This window comes from Lepisosteus platostomus, chromosome 13 (genome assembly GCF_059453375.1).
Source record: "Lepisosteus platostomus isolate fLepPlt1 chromosome 13, fLepPlt1.hap1, whole genome shotgun sequence".
Taxonomy (NCBI): Eukaryota; Metazoa; Chordata; class Actinopteri; order Semionotiformes; family Lepisosteidae; genus Lepisosteus; species Lepisosteus platostomus.
In genome coordinates, this window is record NC_142623.1 from 27,600,835 (window position 1) to 27,621,574 (window position 20,740).

General features: G+C 36.3%; 1 protein-coding gene across 7 annotated transcripts in view; it reads right to left on the reverse strand.

The window, feature by feature from the left end:
- rapgef6 (Rap guanine nucleotide exchange factor (GEF) 6) overlaps positions 1-20,740 on the reverse strand; it is a 100,591-nt gene that overhangs the window by 49,372 nt on the left and 30,479 nt on the right. For 6 of the 7 annotated variants that reach the window (XM_088603918.1, XM_088603919.1, XM_088603922.1 and 3 more), the window contains 3 exons: positions 16,834-16,903; positions 10,883-11,032; positions 9,397-9,414 (listed from right to left, as the gene is read on the reverse strand). In XM_088603918.1, coding sequence (XP_088460044.1) covers positions 9,397-9,414; positions 10,883-11,032; positions 16,834-16,903 — 238 coding nt within the window. Of the gene's footprint in view, positions 1-2,734; positions 3,736-9,396; positions 9,415-10,882; positions 11,033-16,833; positions 16,904-20,740 lie in introns of those variants that run through there. The other variant, XM_088603923.1, reaches the window with a different exon arrangement.

The window sequence follows — 20,740 nt, forward strand, 5'->3', positions numbered from 1 at the left end:
AAGCTGGCCAATCATATGATGCTTCATCCATTTCAATGTAGTCATTTTTATAGCTAACTCCTTAGCAATATAACAAAATTGGAGTTAAAAGAACTGCACGCTAAGGTCGTTTCAATTCCACAAGAAATCTGTGCATGTCTTATACACATCTGTGTACGTATTAATTTACACAAATATATAGTTTTGTGATTAAAGTTGGATTAAAATAAGATGGGAACAGACTGTACTTTGTACTTGTATACCTTCATTAAACACTGAAATTAATAACAGTCACTTCAGTCAAGCCAAAGAAACAAAAATAACTCCTCACGGACACAATAATATAATTTTGTTCTTAAACGGTCTAATTATTTTATCACTTTCTAGACAAAGTGATAAAATATCCTTAAGGACAGTTTGGCCACTGTAAACAAGATTATTATTTTTTTTAGGTCTTAGGTATGTCAGCATGTTACATAAACCTTTTTTTTGTTTTTATTTACAAAGACACGCCCACCACCGGTCACTTAAAATTTAAATAATCAAAATTTCTAGAACTTCATTTTATTCACTACAGAAACAGTTGTGGATCAATGCATTTTGGCAACTCCTCTACAACATCACTGATTCCCGGCTCTGGCCCTGTGGGATACTGGTTTTCATTCCAGCTGAACTCTTAAATTACTGGTGCTAACTAATGCCTTTAATTGATCTGCCTGCTTGTTGAGCTGTTTTTGCTCTTGGTCCTAGGCTTTAAAACACCCAATTTGAGGCATTCAGTTTCCAACAACCTCAGTAAACAAAATTGTAAGTGGTCACAACTCAACTTGCTTTTTAGTGTTTGCTCCTTTAATTCCGACTGAACAAACCTTAATAAAAGATCAAAATATGAATAGCAACTTTCAACTGTCTAAAATATGAAATACTCCCAGCAGTGTTTTCTTTTTCTAGAGACCCAACTACAGTAGTTACATTTGAAGTAACATGTTCTGAAGCTCAGAAATTACTACAAGGTTCAGAACTAAAAACCCGCATCAACTTTTTTATGAAAATTGAAAGCAATTAGACTGGGATTAAAAAGTTGACCAAAACAATGAACAAAAAGCAGTCATCAGGACAAGGGTTAGGAACCACTGTACAGGATGTGTTTCAGTGTTGATTTGATTGACATTGCTTCATATCATAGTGTATGTTGTTCAAGGCCACAGAAAACTGAAATTACTTTAACAAAGTACATTTCAGTACAAAAACAGTAGGTAAGTAAGAAGTTACTATACTTCTTTTCACTTCAAAGATCAGAATTATTTTGATATGAATGCACTTTAAATGTTATGTTAAACAACGTCCCATCAACCCTACTACACCTATAACACATATGGCTTAACTATAAAGATAAAAGGATGTTTACAGATCAAAAATGTAAAATATATAAATCCAATGCATAGACCAGCCAGCCCACCATAAACAACTGCCCAGCAAGTGTTTGTTATATTGAAAAGTTTCAGTAACTAGCACAACAAAAAGCATGTTCTAATGAGACTGTTAACACAGCCCTAATAATAATAGTGTGGTAAAGATACATTTTAATGGTATGTGAACAATTTCATTCAAGTTCCTAACAGCATGGATCGAGTTCCATAAAAGTACCTATCTATTTCACCAACAGCAAAACTGGATCACCGAACACAAGGCCTGCACAGTAATACTGCAGGAAGTGAAAACAACGATAAACCAAAGCCGTTCAGGCAAGACTCCGGATTCAGCTGTGTACATGTTTGTACTCTTCCTATGCAATTAATACAGGAAACTGGGGTGAGACCCATATGGAAAGCAGTACAGCCTAGGGGTTGAAAGCAACCAACAGGTCAGGTTTACAGGCTTTCTGTCAACTACAATGCAAACCATAATATCTTAGCTTCCCAGTCATCTCCCCAAATACACTTTTCTAGAAGAGCAATTCATGGGTCCAAAGAGTAAGAGTAAATTCTAAATACTCATAACACAAATTCCCAACATAAAAACATAACCAGCAATGGAACCAGCAATGTGTGTTAATGAAAAACACACATGCATTGACAGACAACTGCATTTTCTCTGCAGATCCTTGACGTGAATATGATTTAAAGAAAGTTAAGTACTGCTAAAAAGTTTTCAAGAATCATATCCAGTTATGTCACTGCATATTTCAGCAACTTTTGGATAGTATTCATTTAAATTCGTAGGATCCTCAGTCAGGATAAGAAACAATCATTCTTACATTCTAAATGATAAAAAGTTTTTTTGAACCACAACAAGCTAATATATAAGACAAGTTTGGCAATAAATACACACATCAAAGCAACTTTCTAAATCTAGTTTTTGTAGATGTATTTCTCTTCCAATGCGACTATGAAAGAAATGTGTCCTTCAATGAAAAAAAAAGAGCTGTGATCAAATAATAAAAATCAAATAAGATCAAAATATGTGATGAAAATATGTACTTGATTTTACTTTAAGACATGGCAGCTGAGATAAATGAATTCACTCAAACAGAATCTAAAATATTTCTCCTTGGTGGTGCACCATCATTAAATGAAGCTGTTTCACATTTTACCCCCATTTCCTACTCAACATTTGTAAAGTATTTTCCTAGAATGTACAAGTCAAACAGAATACACACAAACATTAACAAGTCAACCTACAAGAAGTTGTAAAAGGGTATGCGTCATGCCAAGAAACAAAAGCTGGACACAGGGCACATTTTAACATTGCTTACTTTAGAGGACCAGGGCTGCAAGCAGTTGGCATAGCAACGGACGAGAAAAGCCATTTCCTGGACAGGGTGGGAAAGTTTCCTTTTCCAAACAAAAAGAAATTATATTTTCAAAAAATCCTATCAGCTGGGTTTGCTTGAAAGTTTTTGCAGCAGTTGCCTCAGCAAATACAAACCACAGCAGTGGAGTTTCAAAAGTCCAAGAATTTCATTGAAAATGAATAAATAGCAAATGAGAACGCTCCCAGTTCACTGTAGGTAGGTGGTGTGTCCGTAACAATGCCCAGTGAAAGCAAGGAAAAAAGATTTTCACAGGAAGGAGTTAAAAAACAACTCTAAGCTAGTGATAAAAGACTATAAATTGCTGTAAAGGTCACTTCAGCACAGCCTCTTGATGCAGATTTATTCAGTAGTCCTCTTCTTAAACTTCAGACAGTGAACATGCAAGCCATGAATGACCATTGTGCATTATACAGTTAAACATCCATAGTCAAAAACAAAAAAGACTAAGAAGACTTAATGTCACAATCCCAGATAAATAAAGGTTTAATTTGTGTTCACTTAGAGAAGTCAAGTGCTGCCAAAGTAATCGGTCTTTTCTTTCAGTCTTGCTTATGCAGAAATAAACCCCAGCTGCAAAAGCTTGCTTCAGGAATCTTCTATGCAGAAATGCAAAGTAACACAGTGTTCATATCCTTAGCCTTGTCCAGCGTATTAGATCCATTCTCTCTCAAATATCAGTTAAACACTAATACAAAACTACTCTCAAGAACTGTAGATGGTCTTAGCATCTTTAAAGGCTGTGCAGGGAGCTATTCACCGGCATTTCCCAGTAGCCCTCTGCATTTAGCAAAATCTAAGCTCAATGCAAACTGCACGCTGCATTCTACATTAACAAACAAATTCCTGTCCATATCCAGAGCAAGACTGCATGCATGTTTATGTCACTGATTCCTAGTGAATATCCCTGGCTTCTGCTCAGCTGTTCCCCCAGGAAAACCTCCCATCGATTGGATGCTCCACTGCAAGATGAAACATCTAATAAGGAGAAGAGTGGGAGGAGAATAGAGAAAAAAGAATGACATCACCTGTATAGAGAGCGAGCGAGTGCTGTGGAAACTGCATTAGACCAATTGGCTATCTGGCAGATGCAGAGAGGAGAGCATCTTTATTGATCAAGCAACACATAAACCTGAGTGCAATCATTTACAAAAAAGCAGAAATAGTGATGCAAATCATATATCGCCAAACTCACACTTCAGAAGCAACTGTCCTTGCTGGAATTAAAATGTAAAAAATATGCTAATTAATTCCTTTTCCAAAGTATAAACCATTTATTACTAATCTGTTTTTATATTTAAAAAAAATGTTGATATGCAAAGATCTGTATTAAATGCATTTGTGTGCTACCAGAATTGCTCCAAACTTGTTAAAATGGCTAAAAATAAAAATACCATCTCTTCAAATTATGGCTTATTTTATGAATGCCAATAAAATATGCAGCTACCTCCTTGATTTTAAACACATTAATTTATATGCAGAAGCCTATGCAAGACAGGATGATGATCTGCGTGAATGAAAAGAATCATTATCATGTCAAATTACAAATTTCCAATGCAGAATATTTACCAGGCAATAGACAAACCAGCTTATTTAATGTGGAATGAAATATGTGATTTTAAGAATTATTTTGATACCTTCTGAAAGATTAATACATTTATTAAAAACCTAACATATTTTGAGACAAGCATTATGCACCAACACAAACTATTTAAAACCACATATAGCAAACATACATGTAAAAATATTCCAGAGGTAAACTGAATTGTGCAACCAAACTGATATATTCCTGAAGATTGAACATCTGATCTCAGAGAATAGTGATGAACAAGAAGGTGAAAATACAGAAAACATCTCCTCATGAAGGCTAGTTTATAACATGAATCTTTTCTCGAGAAAGATCTGTAACACTTAGTCTATGCAAGTAAATGTCTTATTCCTCTAGCAGTTCCTGCATCAGCTCAATAATAGGAGCTAAATTCTATTTCCTCCCAGTTTGCCCTCAAGTAAGGATGACATCATCCTTTTCTCCTACCAACCAATTGCAGAACAGCACATGGAGCTCCCTGGAGAACGTTATCCATAAGGAGCTGTATGCAGTCCTGCCAGACTGTGAGTATAGCGAAAAGAAAACTGACCCCTATGCAGGGTTTCTTTCACTTCAAGATGCTACTAAAATACCCCCAAAATCTAATTTATTTTCATTTCACACGCAGTCCAGAGCTATACGCTGTGAAAATGTTTGCAGTCAGAACAGCACACAGTCCCATCTGTATTACTTGCACATTTTACTCATCTTTTATTTAAGGCACACAGCCTAGTGTTTGGCGTGATAAGTGCACTTTCAAATAAATACTGTATTTTTCGGTTTATCATACGAACTACCTAAAAACAGCATTTCTTTCCTTTGCGGCCTTAAAAAAGGTGAATATTCTCTTCTTAATTACTCAAAGAAACCAACCTTTTTCACAAACATCATGTTTAAATGTTTTGAATATTTTTCATACTAATGAGTATACTGTATATTAACAGGTATGTATAATCCTACCGTTAGACAGTATGCAATTACAAGATATAGAAATAATCACGCCTCGTGATTACAAAAGGACATGCAACCCATTTCACTCGTACCCACTTCATTATAGCCTACACTTAGTTCTTCACATTCAAAGCATTTTGGAGAGACAGGCTGCTTTAACACCATATACAGTTAATAAAACACTAATGAAAAGGTGATAGGCTCAGCACATTAAAGGTATTAAGGCCAAAGAAAGATGTCAGGTTTGAATAAAAACTACAATGAAAAATGAGATGGCCGTTTGCTTTTAAGATTAGTTTTCTCTTTGGAATTTGTTCACAAAATGCAGTGTTACTGGTGTGTCTTGCCTTCCAAGATCATATATTTATCAAGACAGACGAGCTAGAAAATGATGTCAGTCTTGTGAGTTTCTAAACAAAGCATGGGTATTGGCAACGCTGTACACAGAAGGGACTGCTGGGGGAGGGGTTCACTAAAGGCTCCCCAAAGGGTGATCTTCCTAGCAGAGCTGAAGGCAGACTGACAGCAGCTAGACCAGTCCCCTCTGCACCTCCCCATGCTAAGCCTCAATGACAAAAGAAACACAGGCCAACACAAAGGATGCCACACTAGTCAGTTGCATCTTAATTACATACCATTAACGGGGTTAAAGATGACTGTTTACTATTCAACTCACTGCATTGTCATTTACATTTTTTGCTTTTAGTAATTTAGACCCAGTAAAGACCGCAAAGTGGCCGACAAAGCATAACAATCCAGCAACCTACTGTAACTTCAGCTAACGGTGGTTTTCGCTGTACTGTACTGTAAAATGTTGCCCCTTCATTTGGTTTCCACTACAAAACTTACAAAAACTTCAGCCTGTTGTTTTATTGTGTATCTCACTCCTGAAGGGCTGGGCTCTCATTATTTATCCAGCACAGGAATTCCTGCCTTTTAAAAAAAAAACAATCCCCACCCAGATCCTGGAGTCAAGGAAGGAGAGGGGAGAGCCCAGCCTATCCTTGAAGGTGACATATTGTTTCGCCCTCGGGGTCCAATTGTGGACCTGCTCTTTGTGCCACTGCCAGCTGCTCTCTAATGTATCATGAAAAGCAGCCTGATTACAGCACTGGAGAGATCCAAGGCACTAAATGGAATGAAAATATGATCTATCCCCAGAGGGGGGAGCAAGGTTGTCATCTCGACTCAGATGATGTAATCCCCTAAAATTAGCAACAGTAACAGCAGCTGCAGCAGCGGCAGCAGCACAGAAGGAACAATAACATTTAGTTTCAATTCCATTTCTACAACTTCTTGCTACAGCGTTACCAGATTTTGTTGAGGTTGCCGTTATTGTGCAAACAAAGAGGTGAAAAGTAAATGCTGTATATGATGAATAAACTATACATTTTCAAGAGCTTCTTCTTCTAAAAAAAATTGATGTTGTTACTCTGATACAGGCCTGATCATGATGTGTAACTTTTAACTTTTTGTTTTCCTTAGGAGAATAAATAATAAGATAACATTTCTTGCAGAGTTTGTACATGAGTCTCCATTTTTAATAGCAGGACAGTGTTCTCAGCAGAGATAACTCCCATTAAACGTCCATAATGTACATCAAGTCAGGTCATTTAAGTAAGACAGAGGTATGTCCTAAAAGAATTCAGGGGCATATTGGAAGTGTACCAATATGTGATTCTGATTAAGTAAATGTACAAAACATTTAACCACTCAGTCAGGTAGGGGATGTGAAGACAGTGTTTATCACAAATCATGGGCAAAAAAATACATGAAGAGATTGCTTAAGTATTGTAATATTTTAAGTCTTTTTAAGAGAATTTTCACATGATCCTCATTTTGTTCCAGTTTCTAACCACATTGCTCTTTCCAATGTCACAAAAATAAGTCAGGTTTTAGAAAGTCAAGTTGTATGATTACAGCTGATAGAAAATTAAGAGAGATCCATGCAATCCACCCTCAAATGCTTTCCTAAAAACAAAAAACAGCCATACTACAAAGAGTAAAACAAAACTTCCCTATTAATAGTCAATGGTGATATTAAATAAACCATGTACAAAATACAGGTTTAAGCATAAGACCAGTTTGCGGAGAAAATGATGTTAGTATTCAGATGTCAGCAAACATCCAGCTTGCATAAGAAATCAACTGACATATCTACTTCACTTATAGCACAGGTAAAAAAAATTCTAAACTCAATGGCTACAAGTTCTAGTACTACATAGTTTAGAAGTTAGCTAAACATTTATATGTAAACGACAGAGTTATACGTTTTTTTTGGGACCTTAATACCACAGCAGATTTCCTTAGATCAATAAAGAGCAGAATACATCATCATAAAGAACATCACAAGCCTCTTATAGCCCTTATTCTGCTGTCTACCTCCACTGGCTGTTCAGGGACCTGTAGTTCACTTTCATTCAGCTCAATAGCCTTCATATAGTTAACGCAAGTGAAACGCAAAGAACAAAAACAAAGTTAAAATAAATATAAAGTCGCCAAGCACATTTTTCTGACATCCAACGCCGATATGATAGAGGACACTGGTTTCTTCTGCTTAGGATACTGTGTGCTTCTTCATCATTATGATTGGCTAACGTTTGTTTTCCTGCACAAATGTTCAATATGGGTCACATCACTGATTACAGCAGAAACGGAGCAATAAGCAGACGTCTTTCAGACTTGACAGGAAATACAATACCACAGAGGAGACGGTTGACTAGCAACTCTTTCCGCACATCTTGTCTCGATCTGCCAGCACAAACGCAAGACCACAAACAGAAATTTAAAATAAACTTTCCTGTTGGGGCTTCTTCAAAGTTTTAAAATGACTGCAATTTCTTGACAGTGTTTTGCTTTGTTGTTTTCATACATGTAAACAAACGTTCATTTTTACAAATGCTCTCATTAGATGCAGTTTTTAGAAAACGTTTTGATGTTTTATAACATATTTATACAACAGAAGCAAACCCTGTCTGGATACAGAAGTATGTTCTTCCAACACAGGGAACTAGTGTTCAAACACAGTTCTCAATACATAATAATGGCAGGAAGTGGGAGGACTGATTGTGTTTTATCCTGCTGTAGCTTACTTGGCTAGGAGACAATATTACCATTGCCAACACTACAATGAATGGACTCCCCAAATAAATCACAATCAGGATATTTCAACTAACTTTCAACAGGTAGCTAATGAAAGGAGCTGAGAACTGGACAGATAGTGTACACAATGTTGTTAGGTAAAACTGAATGTTTATGCCTTTAGATCACTCAATTTAAAAATATCAAAAAACAAATTGTGATAATTAAATGCATGAATGTTAAATATATGCAGTCAAAGCATGCACAGTATTATTTCCACTTTGGATTGCTGGCACTCCTTTATTGATATTTCCAAAAATATGCATAATGGATTGGGAAAAGAGACTAAAACAAAGCTCTTCAAGAACCTCACAGGGCCTCTTCCCCTTCTTCCAATTACATCAGTTTACTAGCAAAACAGTGCAGATGAAAGGAACCAGAATACCCTAGTCCTATTTAAGTTTAAATTTGTTAATGAGTTTACCCTTTAGAGATTCCTGATAAATTACTAAGTACCTTGTGTTTTTTCCCCTAAAATGAGTCTCATATAATCCTATTAGCATCACATCTGGGAAACCTCACTTAAATACAGAGCCAATCTTAAATAGCAACAGGCATGGAGAAGTTAATACAAGCCACTGTAACTAACACCAGATTTCACTTTTTTATTAAAGGATAATGGGCTTTGCACACCTCCACTGCTCTTAAATAATGCTTGAGAAGCAAACTATTTAGAGGCCTGTAGGTTCGAGTTCACCTTCCCATACTGTATCAGTAAACACAATGACAGATAACATGATCCACTCAAATATGGTAAGCACTCTTCACTAAGAGTTGTCATATGTATGAGTGCTAAAATAGCAACACTATCGCTACAACCTGTCACTGCCTTGGATGTGATCTTTCTCAGCTGTAGTTTGAGGATGATGACTCAGAAAGCATTAAAAGCAATTTGTCAGACTTAGTCATAAAATTTTCCACGTACCTGGTTATCTTCATAATCCTGATGGCCAAAAGACAATAACATGCATGGTGGGGAAAAAAAAGGCACATTAAGAGACACATTACAAACAACTTGTGACAGATGCAATCCTTTCTCTAAACAAATCAGCATGCAGATCAAATGCCATTTTACCAAACAGAAATACAGTCAAAAGCATGTACAGTATTGTTTCCACTTTAGATTGCTGGCACTCCTTTATTGATATTGCATTTCTTCTTGTTTATTTGTCTTACATAGGAGTTACATGTAGATTTCACAATTCAAGCACACCTTATACACGTAGATGTTTTAAACTTTGGGTATGAAGGAAATACCCCCATCACAATTTTACGCTGTTATTATGGCGTCCGCCCAACATGAGGTACTGACTCATGCTGCTACAGTAAAAACTAATTAACTGTCATTCTAAATGATGAAATATGTGCCTGCAAGATTACATGCAACTCTAACTGAAACAACTGATGCCATCAGCAGGAACTCCCCTATTTGAAATGTGAAACAATAATGGACTTATATATACACATTTACAAAAGGTGCTTTTGGTGAGAAATCTGGCTTATGTAATTCTGTACTGGCCATACAGAATTGTTAAGCTTCTTTGTAATTTCATTTTGAGAAGCATGAAATTTAGATATTTCCCTGTCTATAAAACCACAACTAAAACAAGGTAGTCTACATCGTCTGTGACATGTGCATTGATAAACGAATTCTATGCATTTAAACTAAAAAAATACGCATTATAATATACAGTATATTAGCATAGGCACTGGATTTTATTTGGACTTTCTCCCACTTACGTTACAAAGAATTATCCTTGCCATTCAAAAGACAACACTGTTGCAGTCAGTCATGACAGTGTATTTATAGTAAGAGCACTGAAAAATAATGTCTAAGTGCTGCGTTAAGTTTTGGGCTTCCCTTAAACATCTTGTACTAGGTTAAAAGATTGCTTGAAGAAAAATATGAGTACAGGAAAAAATATTTTTTTTTAAATTGGCTAGTTCTGGCTGTTGTGTTGGACTAAGATAAAATGCTAGTAATCAAACTTTTAATATTAATAATCTAATATAACTTGCTGCTTTAACCTGAAGTACTTTCTTGAGGTTATTTCCTTTCTAGCACAAGGAGAAAAAATAACTGCAAACCACTTACTCTCCCACATAATATGCATCTGCTACTTAAGAACAACTCCAGAAGTTTTTTAGTAAGTTTTAGCCAGACTCAGACTTCTACACACTTTAATCAGACTCAGGGTAATAGAAGAAACAAATAAGACAAAGCAATTTGACATTTTATAAGTGTACTGCACTCAAAGTACCACGTGGATTTCAAACAATCGTTTCTGTACTAAACTGCAGATTACTGAAGCTTGACATCGTCAAGTATACATATGCTCATTAAACGTTCCAGACATTTACAGGTTGATATTTCCAAACGCCAGAATATTATCCGAGTGACTGTTTCTTACCAGATGGTATCCTGATGGATCCTGTCCGTCTGAGACGGTTTCCTTTTCCCCGGTCTGATTAACTGTCTGATTTTGAAATCGCCGGCGGGACCGGCGATGTGGCGCATCACGCTGTAGAACGAGGTCCTCACTGTCGTTGGCGGCTTCCACCTGAAAGACATGTTCAGGATCCTGATTAAACATCCAGTTCTTCCATAGCACAGAAAGCCTGTGAAACCGAAGTAGACTCATGAGGAAGGCATCAAGAAAAGATAAAAAAAAACAAAGATGACACGATGGTTTCTTTTCCACAAGGTTTTCAGTCACTTGTGAGCCTGCAGTATACACTGATCTCACTGCAAAGTTTTAACTTCCTGCAGGAAACCGTAAATACACAAATATCCTCTCAAACCAAAACTAGCCTGAATCCGGCAATACAAATGAGTTCCAAGAAGACACCAATCCCACACGTATTTCACTGGGGTGTACAATTTTTTTTGTAAACTGCTGTTTTAGAATACCTAATGTGAACTAATGAGTAAAAAAATAAAAGTTGTATATATGGATGGATCTTAAGTTACCAAAAACAAAAATTAGGTCCTGAACCTAATGAGGATTAGATTCAGATATTTTTAAGATCATACAAGATGTTATTTTACAGACCTATACAATTTGAAGCAAAACAAATTTTGCTGAGGAAGGTCCCTGTGTGTATTATGATATAATTGTCTTCTGTATTATAACTACAAGGCAATTTTAAGCAAATATTCAAATGACTACTTTAAAAAGCAGTCTTCGAACAAGTACTGTAGGTCTTGGAACCCACTGTATATCTACTTCAAAATACAGTATTTAAATGACTTCAACTACAAACCTCCTTATGTCCACAATGTACAATGATAGGCGCTATATAAAATAAAGTTTATTATTATTATTAATGATAAGAAAGCTATTTAACTGTTCTTTTTGAAGGCGGAATGTCTCTTAAAGATGTTTAAAGCAAGCAATAATTAATAAAGATATATGAATAATAAAGATAATAAATTCTATATGAATTTGCTGCTGGACTTAAAGCAAGTTTTTCCACAGTAGTTTAATAACCATGGTTTAACTATGACACATACAAAGCTAACACTGTTACTACTGACAACTGCTTTGCTGAACATTTAAAAGTGTGCTTAAAATCACTCCACAGAAAAATAACTGTAAAAAAAATTTAAAAGATCCAATTTATACAACATGAGCAGAATACAAAACGGGGAATACATATTTCAAAGCAATGAATGGAACAAAACAGAAAATATATCACAAAACATGCTAATGTCTTCATTTTTCTCAGTGTGACTTTTTTTCCCCAGAACTTTATACCAGATACTGTACATGAGACAGTGGCCAAGCACTGTTAGGTATATATGAGCTTGAAGCAGCCAAGCTCCTGCGATTTGCTGTGCGCTACCTGCAAACTACGAACAGTAAAAGCTGCCTCAGTCAACCATTCAGCCAAAATCATGCTGCACACACCGTTAGACTTGCAATGTGAAACAAAGTGACTGACTACATTAGCACAGTTCCAAAGAAACAGCACATGTGACTTAAGCTCGTCTGTGCCTGTGTTGTAATTTTGAGCATCTGCCAATTCAAAATCGGATTGTATAAGAGCAACAAAAATAATTGACAATTCCAAATAAAATGTTATTTTAAGAAAGTGATCTCAGAGGATGTGTCTTTTTTTGTACCCATGTGGCACTGTAGCTCAGGACTGGTGAGATTTTAAAATACTGCCGTACCCAACCATCTTGTAACCCAGGGGTCAGAAACCTATGGCATGTGCCAAAAATGGGATTTTTAATTAAACATGCAATGACAGCAGCATCTGTAATACAAGTCTAATAAGCTACAAAGAAACTAAAAAACAATAGGTCTAAAGTCAAACATTTTGGACAAAATGGTGGTTGCTAAGAAAACAAAGTTAGATGTTCACTTATTTGAGCCTCTTTGGAGAGGTGAATATGGATTTGTCCAACAAAAAGACCATGCAGTTTTTTTAACCCTACAGTGCATGATGAAAAACAGTTTGCAAATCTAATGTTTCTAGTGGCCATCACTACACATATGAATGAACTCAACCTCTGGCTGCAGGATGCAGATCAAGCGGTCATGGGTCTTTTAGAAACATGGAAGACATTTCTTTAAAAACCTGCCATTTTTTCTCGGGACACCAACACCTCACCTTTCCGCCATTTCTAACATCTTAAAGAGCTTTCAAGACATTGCACAATCAGTGCTACTGAGCTTGGAGTGTACATGCAAGAACTGGCCTCAGAATTTTCTGTCAGATTTCAGGATTTCCAAAGTTTTGGCCTGATGTTTCCTTTTTCAATTAAACCACACAGCTTTGATACCAGCAACTTGAATTTTCAGCAAGGATCACACTAAATGGCAAGATGTGCATATTAATGAATTATATTTTAATATTTTTTATTTTACTTGTATTACTCAAAATATAAGTAGGGTAATTACTGAAAGGTAAAACAAATCCATAAAAACAAATATATGAGCTAACTCTGGGCATGCACCCTCTGAAAGGTTGCTGAGCCTTGTTCTAACTGCTTCTTCCAGTCCAGGGTCGAGGGGGAGCTAGAGCCTATCCTGGCAAGCAATGGGCGCAAGGCAGGGTATATCCTGGACAGGACACCAACCCACCGCAGGGCAGACAAGTACAGACTCCCACCTAGCGCCAATGTTCCCAGAAGCCAGTTAACCTACCAGTATGTTTTTGGACCGTGGGAGGAAACCCATGCAAACGCAGGGAGAACATGCAAACTTCATGCAGATAGCACCCCAGGTCTGGAATTCAACCCAGGGCCCCAGCACGGCGAAACAGCAATGCTGAGCACTGTGCCACCATGTTGCCTAATGGTGAATCGATTTTAATCATTTGCTCTTCTAAAATGATGCAAACATGGGTAAATACTAGGGTTGGGTACTGCCTCTGGAAAACACGCATGTACCACAATACGTACCGCGGTATACCGCAAACTATTTTGCATGTTTATATATGGAGAATCTCTCAGTTTTGATTAGTAAAGCATATTGAGTTGTATACAAAATTATGAAAAGTATGTTGTTTTGCTGGAACCAAAGAACTAGAAATAACACTGAACAGTGTAACAGAATTTAACAACATGCAGATTTTTGTCACAAGGTATTGGAGGTTGTAACAATTTCTTTCTTTACAATGAGTAAAGTTGACATTTACAACCTTATGAAACATGTTTAGCATGTTCAAATCCCCTTGGCTATTTCATCTAAAACTTCAGAAAATCCTCAATACTTGTTTAAAACATTGCTGAGACGAGACATCCTATATTGACTTAAACAGCCTAAGAATCTTACTTGCAAAAAAGAACAAAAACTCAAAGCATGTCTAATGATAGTAATGGAATTAAAAACATGATCAAGACTAGTCTTCCTTCATGACTAGAGTTGCAGTAGAATCAGAAAAACTAGAAAAAACAGCACATGTTCAATGGGTCATTGGGAATGCCCGTATTGATGAATGTTAAGGTCGTTCTGAACCAATCAGCTGCGATTATTTCTGTGTGATTTCCAAAATCATGTCATATTTCCAAACTTACTAGCCAATGATATGTGGGAAATACTTTTAGTATGACTTTTTTCCACTCACCCTTAAAAAATAAAATTACTGTAATTTACAGAACCTACCAGTACGGTCTAAAACATACCACGGTACGCAACGCACCACTAAAGAACAGCGGTTTACCGGTATACCAGTTTTACTGCGCACCTCTAGTAAATACAATTAACATTTTTTATAAAATTAAGACATTTACAGGAAAACTGAGTTGCAGTTTCTAACTTTCCACCTTTATCTTCAATGTTCCCTGGTGTATCTTGCAGTGGTGGGGGTCGGACAGCCTCATTGCACTCAATCGATAGATTAGGAAACATGAGCTTCTTGACAAACGAGCAGAGAATTATATCACCCAATTCAGCGGATGCTGCAAAGCAACTGTCCAACAGGCAGGTCATATAGCATGTTGGTGAATGCATCATTAAAATTATTACTGGCAAATGGAAATTCAAGTAAAGGAGACTAAAATGAGGAATGGGAGTTTAAGAATTCAGATATTCATTTAGTTTAGCCTGCTTTATTTATAAGATTTTGAAACATTCATGAAGACCAGGCAGGTGTCAGAACACATTTTTCAAAGCTTATTAAAGGTGTAAACATAAACACATTCTCTCTCACTCCCCTTAGAAATGCATTTACTCACACACATAAACACACATCTACAACTACTGCAGTATGTTACTTTGTACTGTGCCTTCACAGTCTAAAGTTCAATTATCCTGACACAGGAACTTCTGCTGAGTGTTTGGGAATAGGATGGAAATGTTTCTGACCGTGAAATGAAAAAAAAAAAGACTTTGAAAATTTGTACAGTAATTGTGTAGGTGTAGCTTTGTGTAGGCTGGGTTTGAGCACGCACTAAGTGCCACAGGGTCCACTTTCCACACTGTCTCTGCCTCTCCAGCCGCTGGAGAAAACCTACATTACAGGAGATTTAAAAGGGAGGGAAGCATTTTCATACAAACAGGGGAGAATTAAAAATCTGGCACAAAAAAGTCTAATTTTTTTGTATTCAGACTCCAGTCCCCTAGCAATCCCTGCATAACACTCCCCTCCAATAAAATAAAACAGATATCAAAAGTTGCACAAAACTAGTTTAATGCACTTCTGGCACAACAGAATATTAAAACATCTTACCCTTTGCATTAATGTCTAACTGGTACAAACAGCTGTCTGAGTGTACAGTATGACCACTGTAAAATGAATTCTCTTTAGGTAAGCACAAGTCATCGTACAGCTTAGTTGAAGTACAACGTTTTAAATTGTAAACCCTCAGTGTATTTTTCACATAGTTAAAAAACAAAAATAGCACAATTAGGGGAAACAGTGCTAGTGTGGTTTTTGGAGAGTTCCCATGGCTGTACATGAGTAAAGTCTCTACAGAGAGATGGTCTTTACCGCAGTTTAAGAAAGTTAGCTTAAAAAAACATATAGAAAAAAGGTTTTCCATGCAGAATTATACACAGTGCCAGGTGGCTATGCAGTCCTAAACTGGGATCAGCACATTATGAGAATCCGACCACCGATCTGTTTGTTGAGTCTGTGGTTTTCTGTTCCGCCAGCTTTATATACAGACCCAAGCAAATAAGCCAAGGAGGGATAGAATTAACAGTGAGTCACAGCATGAATTCAAGCAAACTGAAAAAATTGCTTCTTGCTCCTGTCTTAATTTGAAATTACACTTTAATTCTTGTATGTTCACATAAATTAAGTTAAAAGGTGTAAGTTAAAAGGATAAGTGAAGATTTATATTGATAACACTGCTGATGTAAATGAGGTGCTACATGGCTCAACCTTTAGTCCTTCAGATCTACCATGAAGTGTTACATTTACATAAATGAAGGCAAAGGTTGAAAAAACAGGCCATTATGCATAAGCAACTGTACCATTACAGTTAAGATGTACAACTGTTTTGAAATAACTGCACTGGATAAACAGAGCATACATTTTCCTGTATGGAATTTGTGATTCATGCAAAATGTGAACATCCCAGTAAAAAACGTAGAAAAAACATTTTTACTTTTTTTTTCAGATTTTATTGTAGCTAATTAAGGTTTATACTACATTAAGTTAAGTTGACCCCTTTCTTATAATTAAGGGAGAAACCAAGCATTTGAAATAAATTGGTCTGTTGCTGTGCATTCTCATCTCTAAACACAACTTGAGGTAACCACATTGTGTAAAAACTCATGATTCATCATGCTGCCCCCTGAAATTGATCAGTAACGTCCTCCTTCCATTTTGAGCTTGGTCATCTGTGCAACATTAGGTTATGAGGGAAAAACAACTTGACAAACGCTGAAGGGATCTCACTCACCACAATCATTTCTGATGGCTCTAAAGTGATATATTCATAGCCTCTTCTTCCTCCAGATTGCTTTCCAAAACTGCAGAAAGAACATAACATTTTAAGCTTAAATGCAGCAAAGTTCTGGAATAATAAAAGATTGAATTGAGCCCACATGCTGAGCTTTATGTAATACTGTGATTGGGGTTATCCCCCTTTAAAGCAAAGCTTTAGAAGTCAATCAACACATCATGGAAAAGATGGCAAAGAAATCAACAGAAAGGCGGTGAACCAGAATTGTTATATTTGAAAGCAGGAATGTCTTATTTGAGCAGTAATTTCTATAAAATGAGAACAAAAATTATATCTAGACAGGCCCTACCACACAACGTTAGGTTTTTTTTCTGAACAACAGGGCTGTTCCTACAACTTTGTAAAATGCATTAAAAGTCCAAATACAATCTTACAAGTCATATTAGCGGAGTCTCTTTCATTCGGTGCTGGTAAACTTCTTAAGCAATAGAACTGGTAGAGCCTATTTATGTTGTGGTCATAGGTTTTAAACTAAGACCTATCCTGACACAAATCCCTCTAATTCTCACTTGTTCGAGAAGGTCATGTTTAGTTACAGTCACTGAGCAGTCAAGCACGGCCTTATTGATCAGGAAGCAACAGCAGGATTTCCATGGCTTGATGAGAAGACAGAAAAATCAAGTCTACAATGCACAAGATTATTTTATTTTCCTTGCTCTCAGAAAGATTGCTTTTTGTCATATTTCTGACATTTCACCTTCACAGTATGAAGTAACGTACATAATATTGCTTTAGGCTTACCAGATTCAATTTCCTTTTATGACAACCTTTATAGCAAAAAGATTCATCCTCAAAAGCCTTACAGCCATCTGAGCCATGAAAAAGTGAGGCTCAAAGAACACTAGCTTTAGGCTATAAACGATTACAGCACCTTGTTCATCAGATCTCTTCATTTATTTATTTTTTAAATCTCAGCCATGTCACTTCCCAACAAAAACCATCTGCACACATTCCAAACAGATTGCACACGAAAATATATACTCCAATTAAAGTAAAAAATTGAGCTTCACCACTTCATCGAACAACTGTTCAGAGCAAGCACGTCCAATTATCTTAAGCATGAGTGTCTGCGAACAGCCCACTGTTGCAGAATCATCTTAGACATTGCACTTTAGACAAATATGTGCTTAGCTTGCATGGTATTTTTTTCTTTTCCTTGCATGATATATAATGTGACCCCAGACTACTTGACAGCAGTACTTTCTACAGCAAGTAAAAAAACACTTGATACTTTCACCCACATTACTTCCCGAAATAAAACCTTTTCACAACTATTAAAGTACTGAGACAGTGAGAAATCTTTCAATGTTACTGTCACTAGTTAACAGAACTACAGCTATACATTAGGCTTAATGGTCAAGTGCTAGGCTACTAATGAAGAATGCATCCCCGTGAGAATTTCTTTCACATGTCATATAAAAGGGAAGGAAATCATAAGCTACAGTATATCATAAGCAATTCTCATTACAGACAGATCTACTGTTCTTTACAAGGAAGAAAATTCTGCAAAACATACAAAACAGAAGAAAGGACTGTTTTAAATTCAGGTCTTTCGTCTGCATATAAAGTTATATTCAGAATATTTTTTTAAAAGAGCTTATAAATAAAATGTAATATCCAGAATCCAACAACTGCTTTAAAAACCCAAAATAAATGAGCAGAATACAATTTTCTTTCCACAGCTTTCAATACAGGAAACATATCTGCAATTGGATTGGCACAATTAGATCCTCAGTTTTTCACCACTTATGATTAAGATCATATGGTCACAACTCACAAAATGTGCAATTTGCTACCACCGAGCAGTCAAGCACAGCCATACACTAATTTTATCAATCTTACAATACAAAGCACTTTTGTATACCTCACAACATATGTGACAGTGAGCAAAAACATATTTTTCTTGAAGTGTCCTCTATAATATGTATGATTAAAAACAGAAACTTGATCACTGACCATTACATTATTATTATTAGCCAATATTTAATGCAAGCGTGTCCAAAACATTATCACTGTACTGCAAAATGCAAGGATTATTAAAAATCTAGTGCAAATATTTGTATTTATTCTCATTAGGGATGAAGTTAATAACATGGTAAAGTAGTTTCATTTTAAAATGCAAAGCCTTCACACTTCTGTGAGTTTAAAATCTGCTGTGAACTAGTAACTATTCTGCCAAGTATTTTTGCCTCCCTGACCACCAAAAGATAATGTATTCAGTTCACTAGCTGCTTAAAGTAGCGGTTATCATTTCTTCAGAGTACCACACCAACATCAATATCTTTGCCTTTGGCTTTTAACATATTTCCTCTTCTGACAGTGAGGTGAAAATTGACCCAGAAATTATTTCATCTGCCAAATCATGAAAATGAGATTGCCATGACCTGAAGGATTTTCATCAGATAGACACATGCTTTCTTTACAAACAGCGTAACCTGAAAAAATCCTTTCGGGGGATTTGCACTGTTTTACAAGTTTGTTTTATTTTAAAATGAGTGGTGACCTGATCATCATACCCGTAAATTATTCTCTCTCACTGTTGGAGCAGCTGCGAGAGGAGAATTAAAGCCGAACTTTAAAAATAATGGTTTAACTGAATCAAGAGAGGGTTACCTCAAAATATTGTTCCAAATGGTTGAAGGTTACAACCTCTATAAACATATTTGGGACATTATTTTCAATATTCTCCAAAAAAATATCTATATACCTTATAATAGGTAATTAAAGAACTACCTGTTCTTTATAGGTAATAGGTAATTAAATAATCTAAATACCTTAATTGGTAATTGTGAACAATTGTAAACAATGGCAATGTTCACAAGAATAGGGGTGTTAATTTCATTACCCTGGCTAAATTCTACTCGGCCAAGGGACTTGGGACTTACCCAATCACCCTTTCATAAAGTTCTCCTTTAGTTCAGATGATGAAGAAAATGTCCCCATGATTTGCTATGTAGTTAGTGTAGCAGCTGGTGCACAATGGTTGCCACACTTCAGTAGCGGACAAAGTAGGTCCTCACATATGTCAAGAGATCTGGGGTCCTTCTGGATGAACTGCACTACATAAATCCTGAAAATAATTATTTTAAAATGCAAAGTACATACACTGTCATTTCCAGTCTCACTCAGACTTTCACAATGCTGTGCCACCAGCAAATATCAGGCTCACCAATATGATTTGCTAAACAGACTGCCATGCTCTCACATACTCTACAAGGATTTTCTGGAATGCTAAAACAAACAAAAAAGCCACATGTGACATGTTTTTTCTGTGTGGCTACTGGAGAAGAGCTACACATGAATCCATTAAAACTGACAAATTCAGAGCAGGTATTACCTTACAGGACGGACATTCGGCATTCTGCATTCCGCAGAAACTGAAACACAGGCATTAAGGATGCCAGTTTTATATAGCTTAAAATGAAGTGCTATAGAAAATCATTAAATATGACAAGCTGCAAAGCTTGATAGAAAATGTGAAGAGAAGCACTTATCAAGACACATAAAAAATGCTGACTCAAAACTTCAACTGAAAAGGTTTAAAAGTGCCAGACACTGCTGGTCAGAAACGTTTCACAGCCAGAGATTACATCATTCAAAACAAAAGTACTAACCTTTGTTTTCTATGTAAATCTCCTTAGAAACAGCTGTTAGAGTTGACTCTAGAAACAGATGCTTTACACTAAAGCCACTGTGCTCATTGTAGGTCCTTTATTTTGAATTCTGGTGGACCTTCCCACATTGTACAGCCTACACATCCTTTTGAGGATAAGACAATTAACATGTACAGGTTACAACTACACATAATGCTACGACAAAACCTACGACAAATAGTTAATACTGT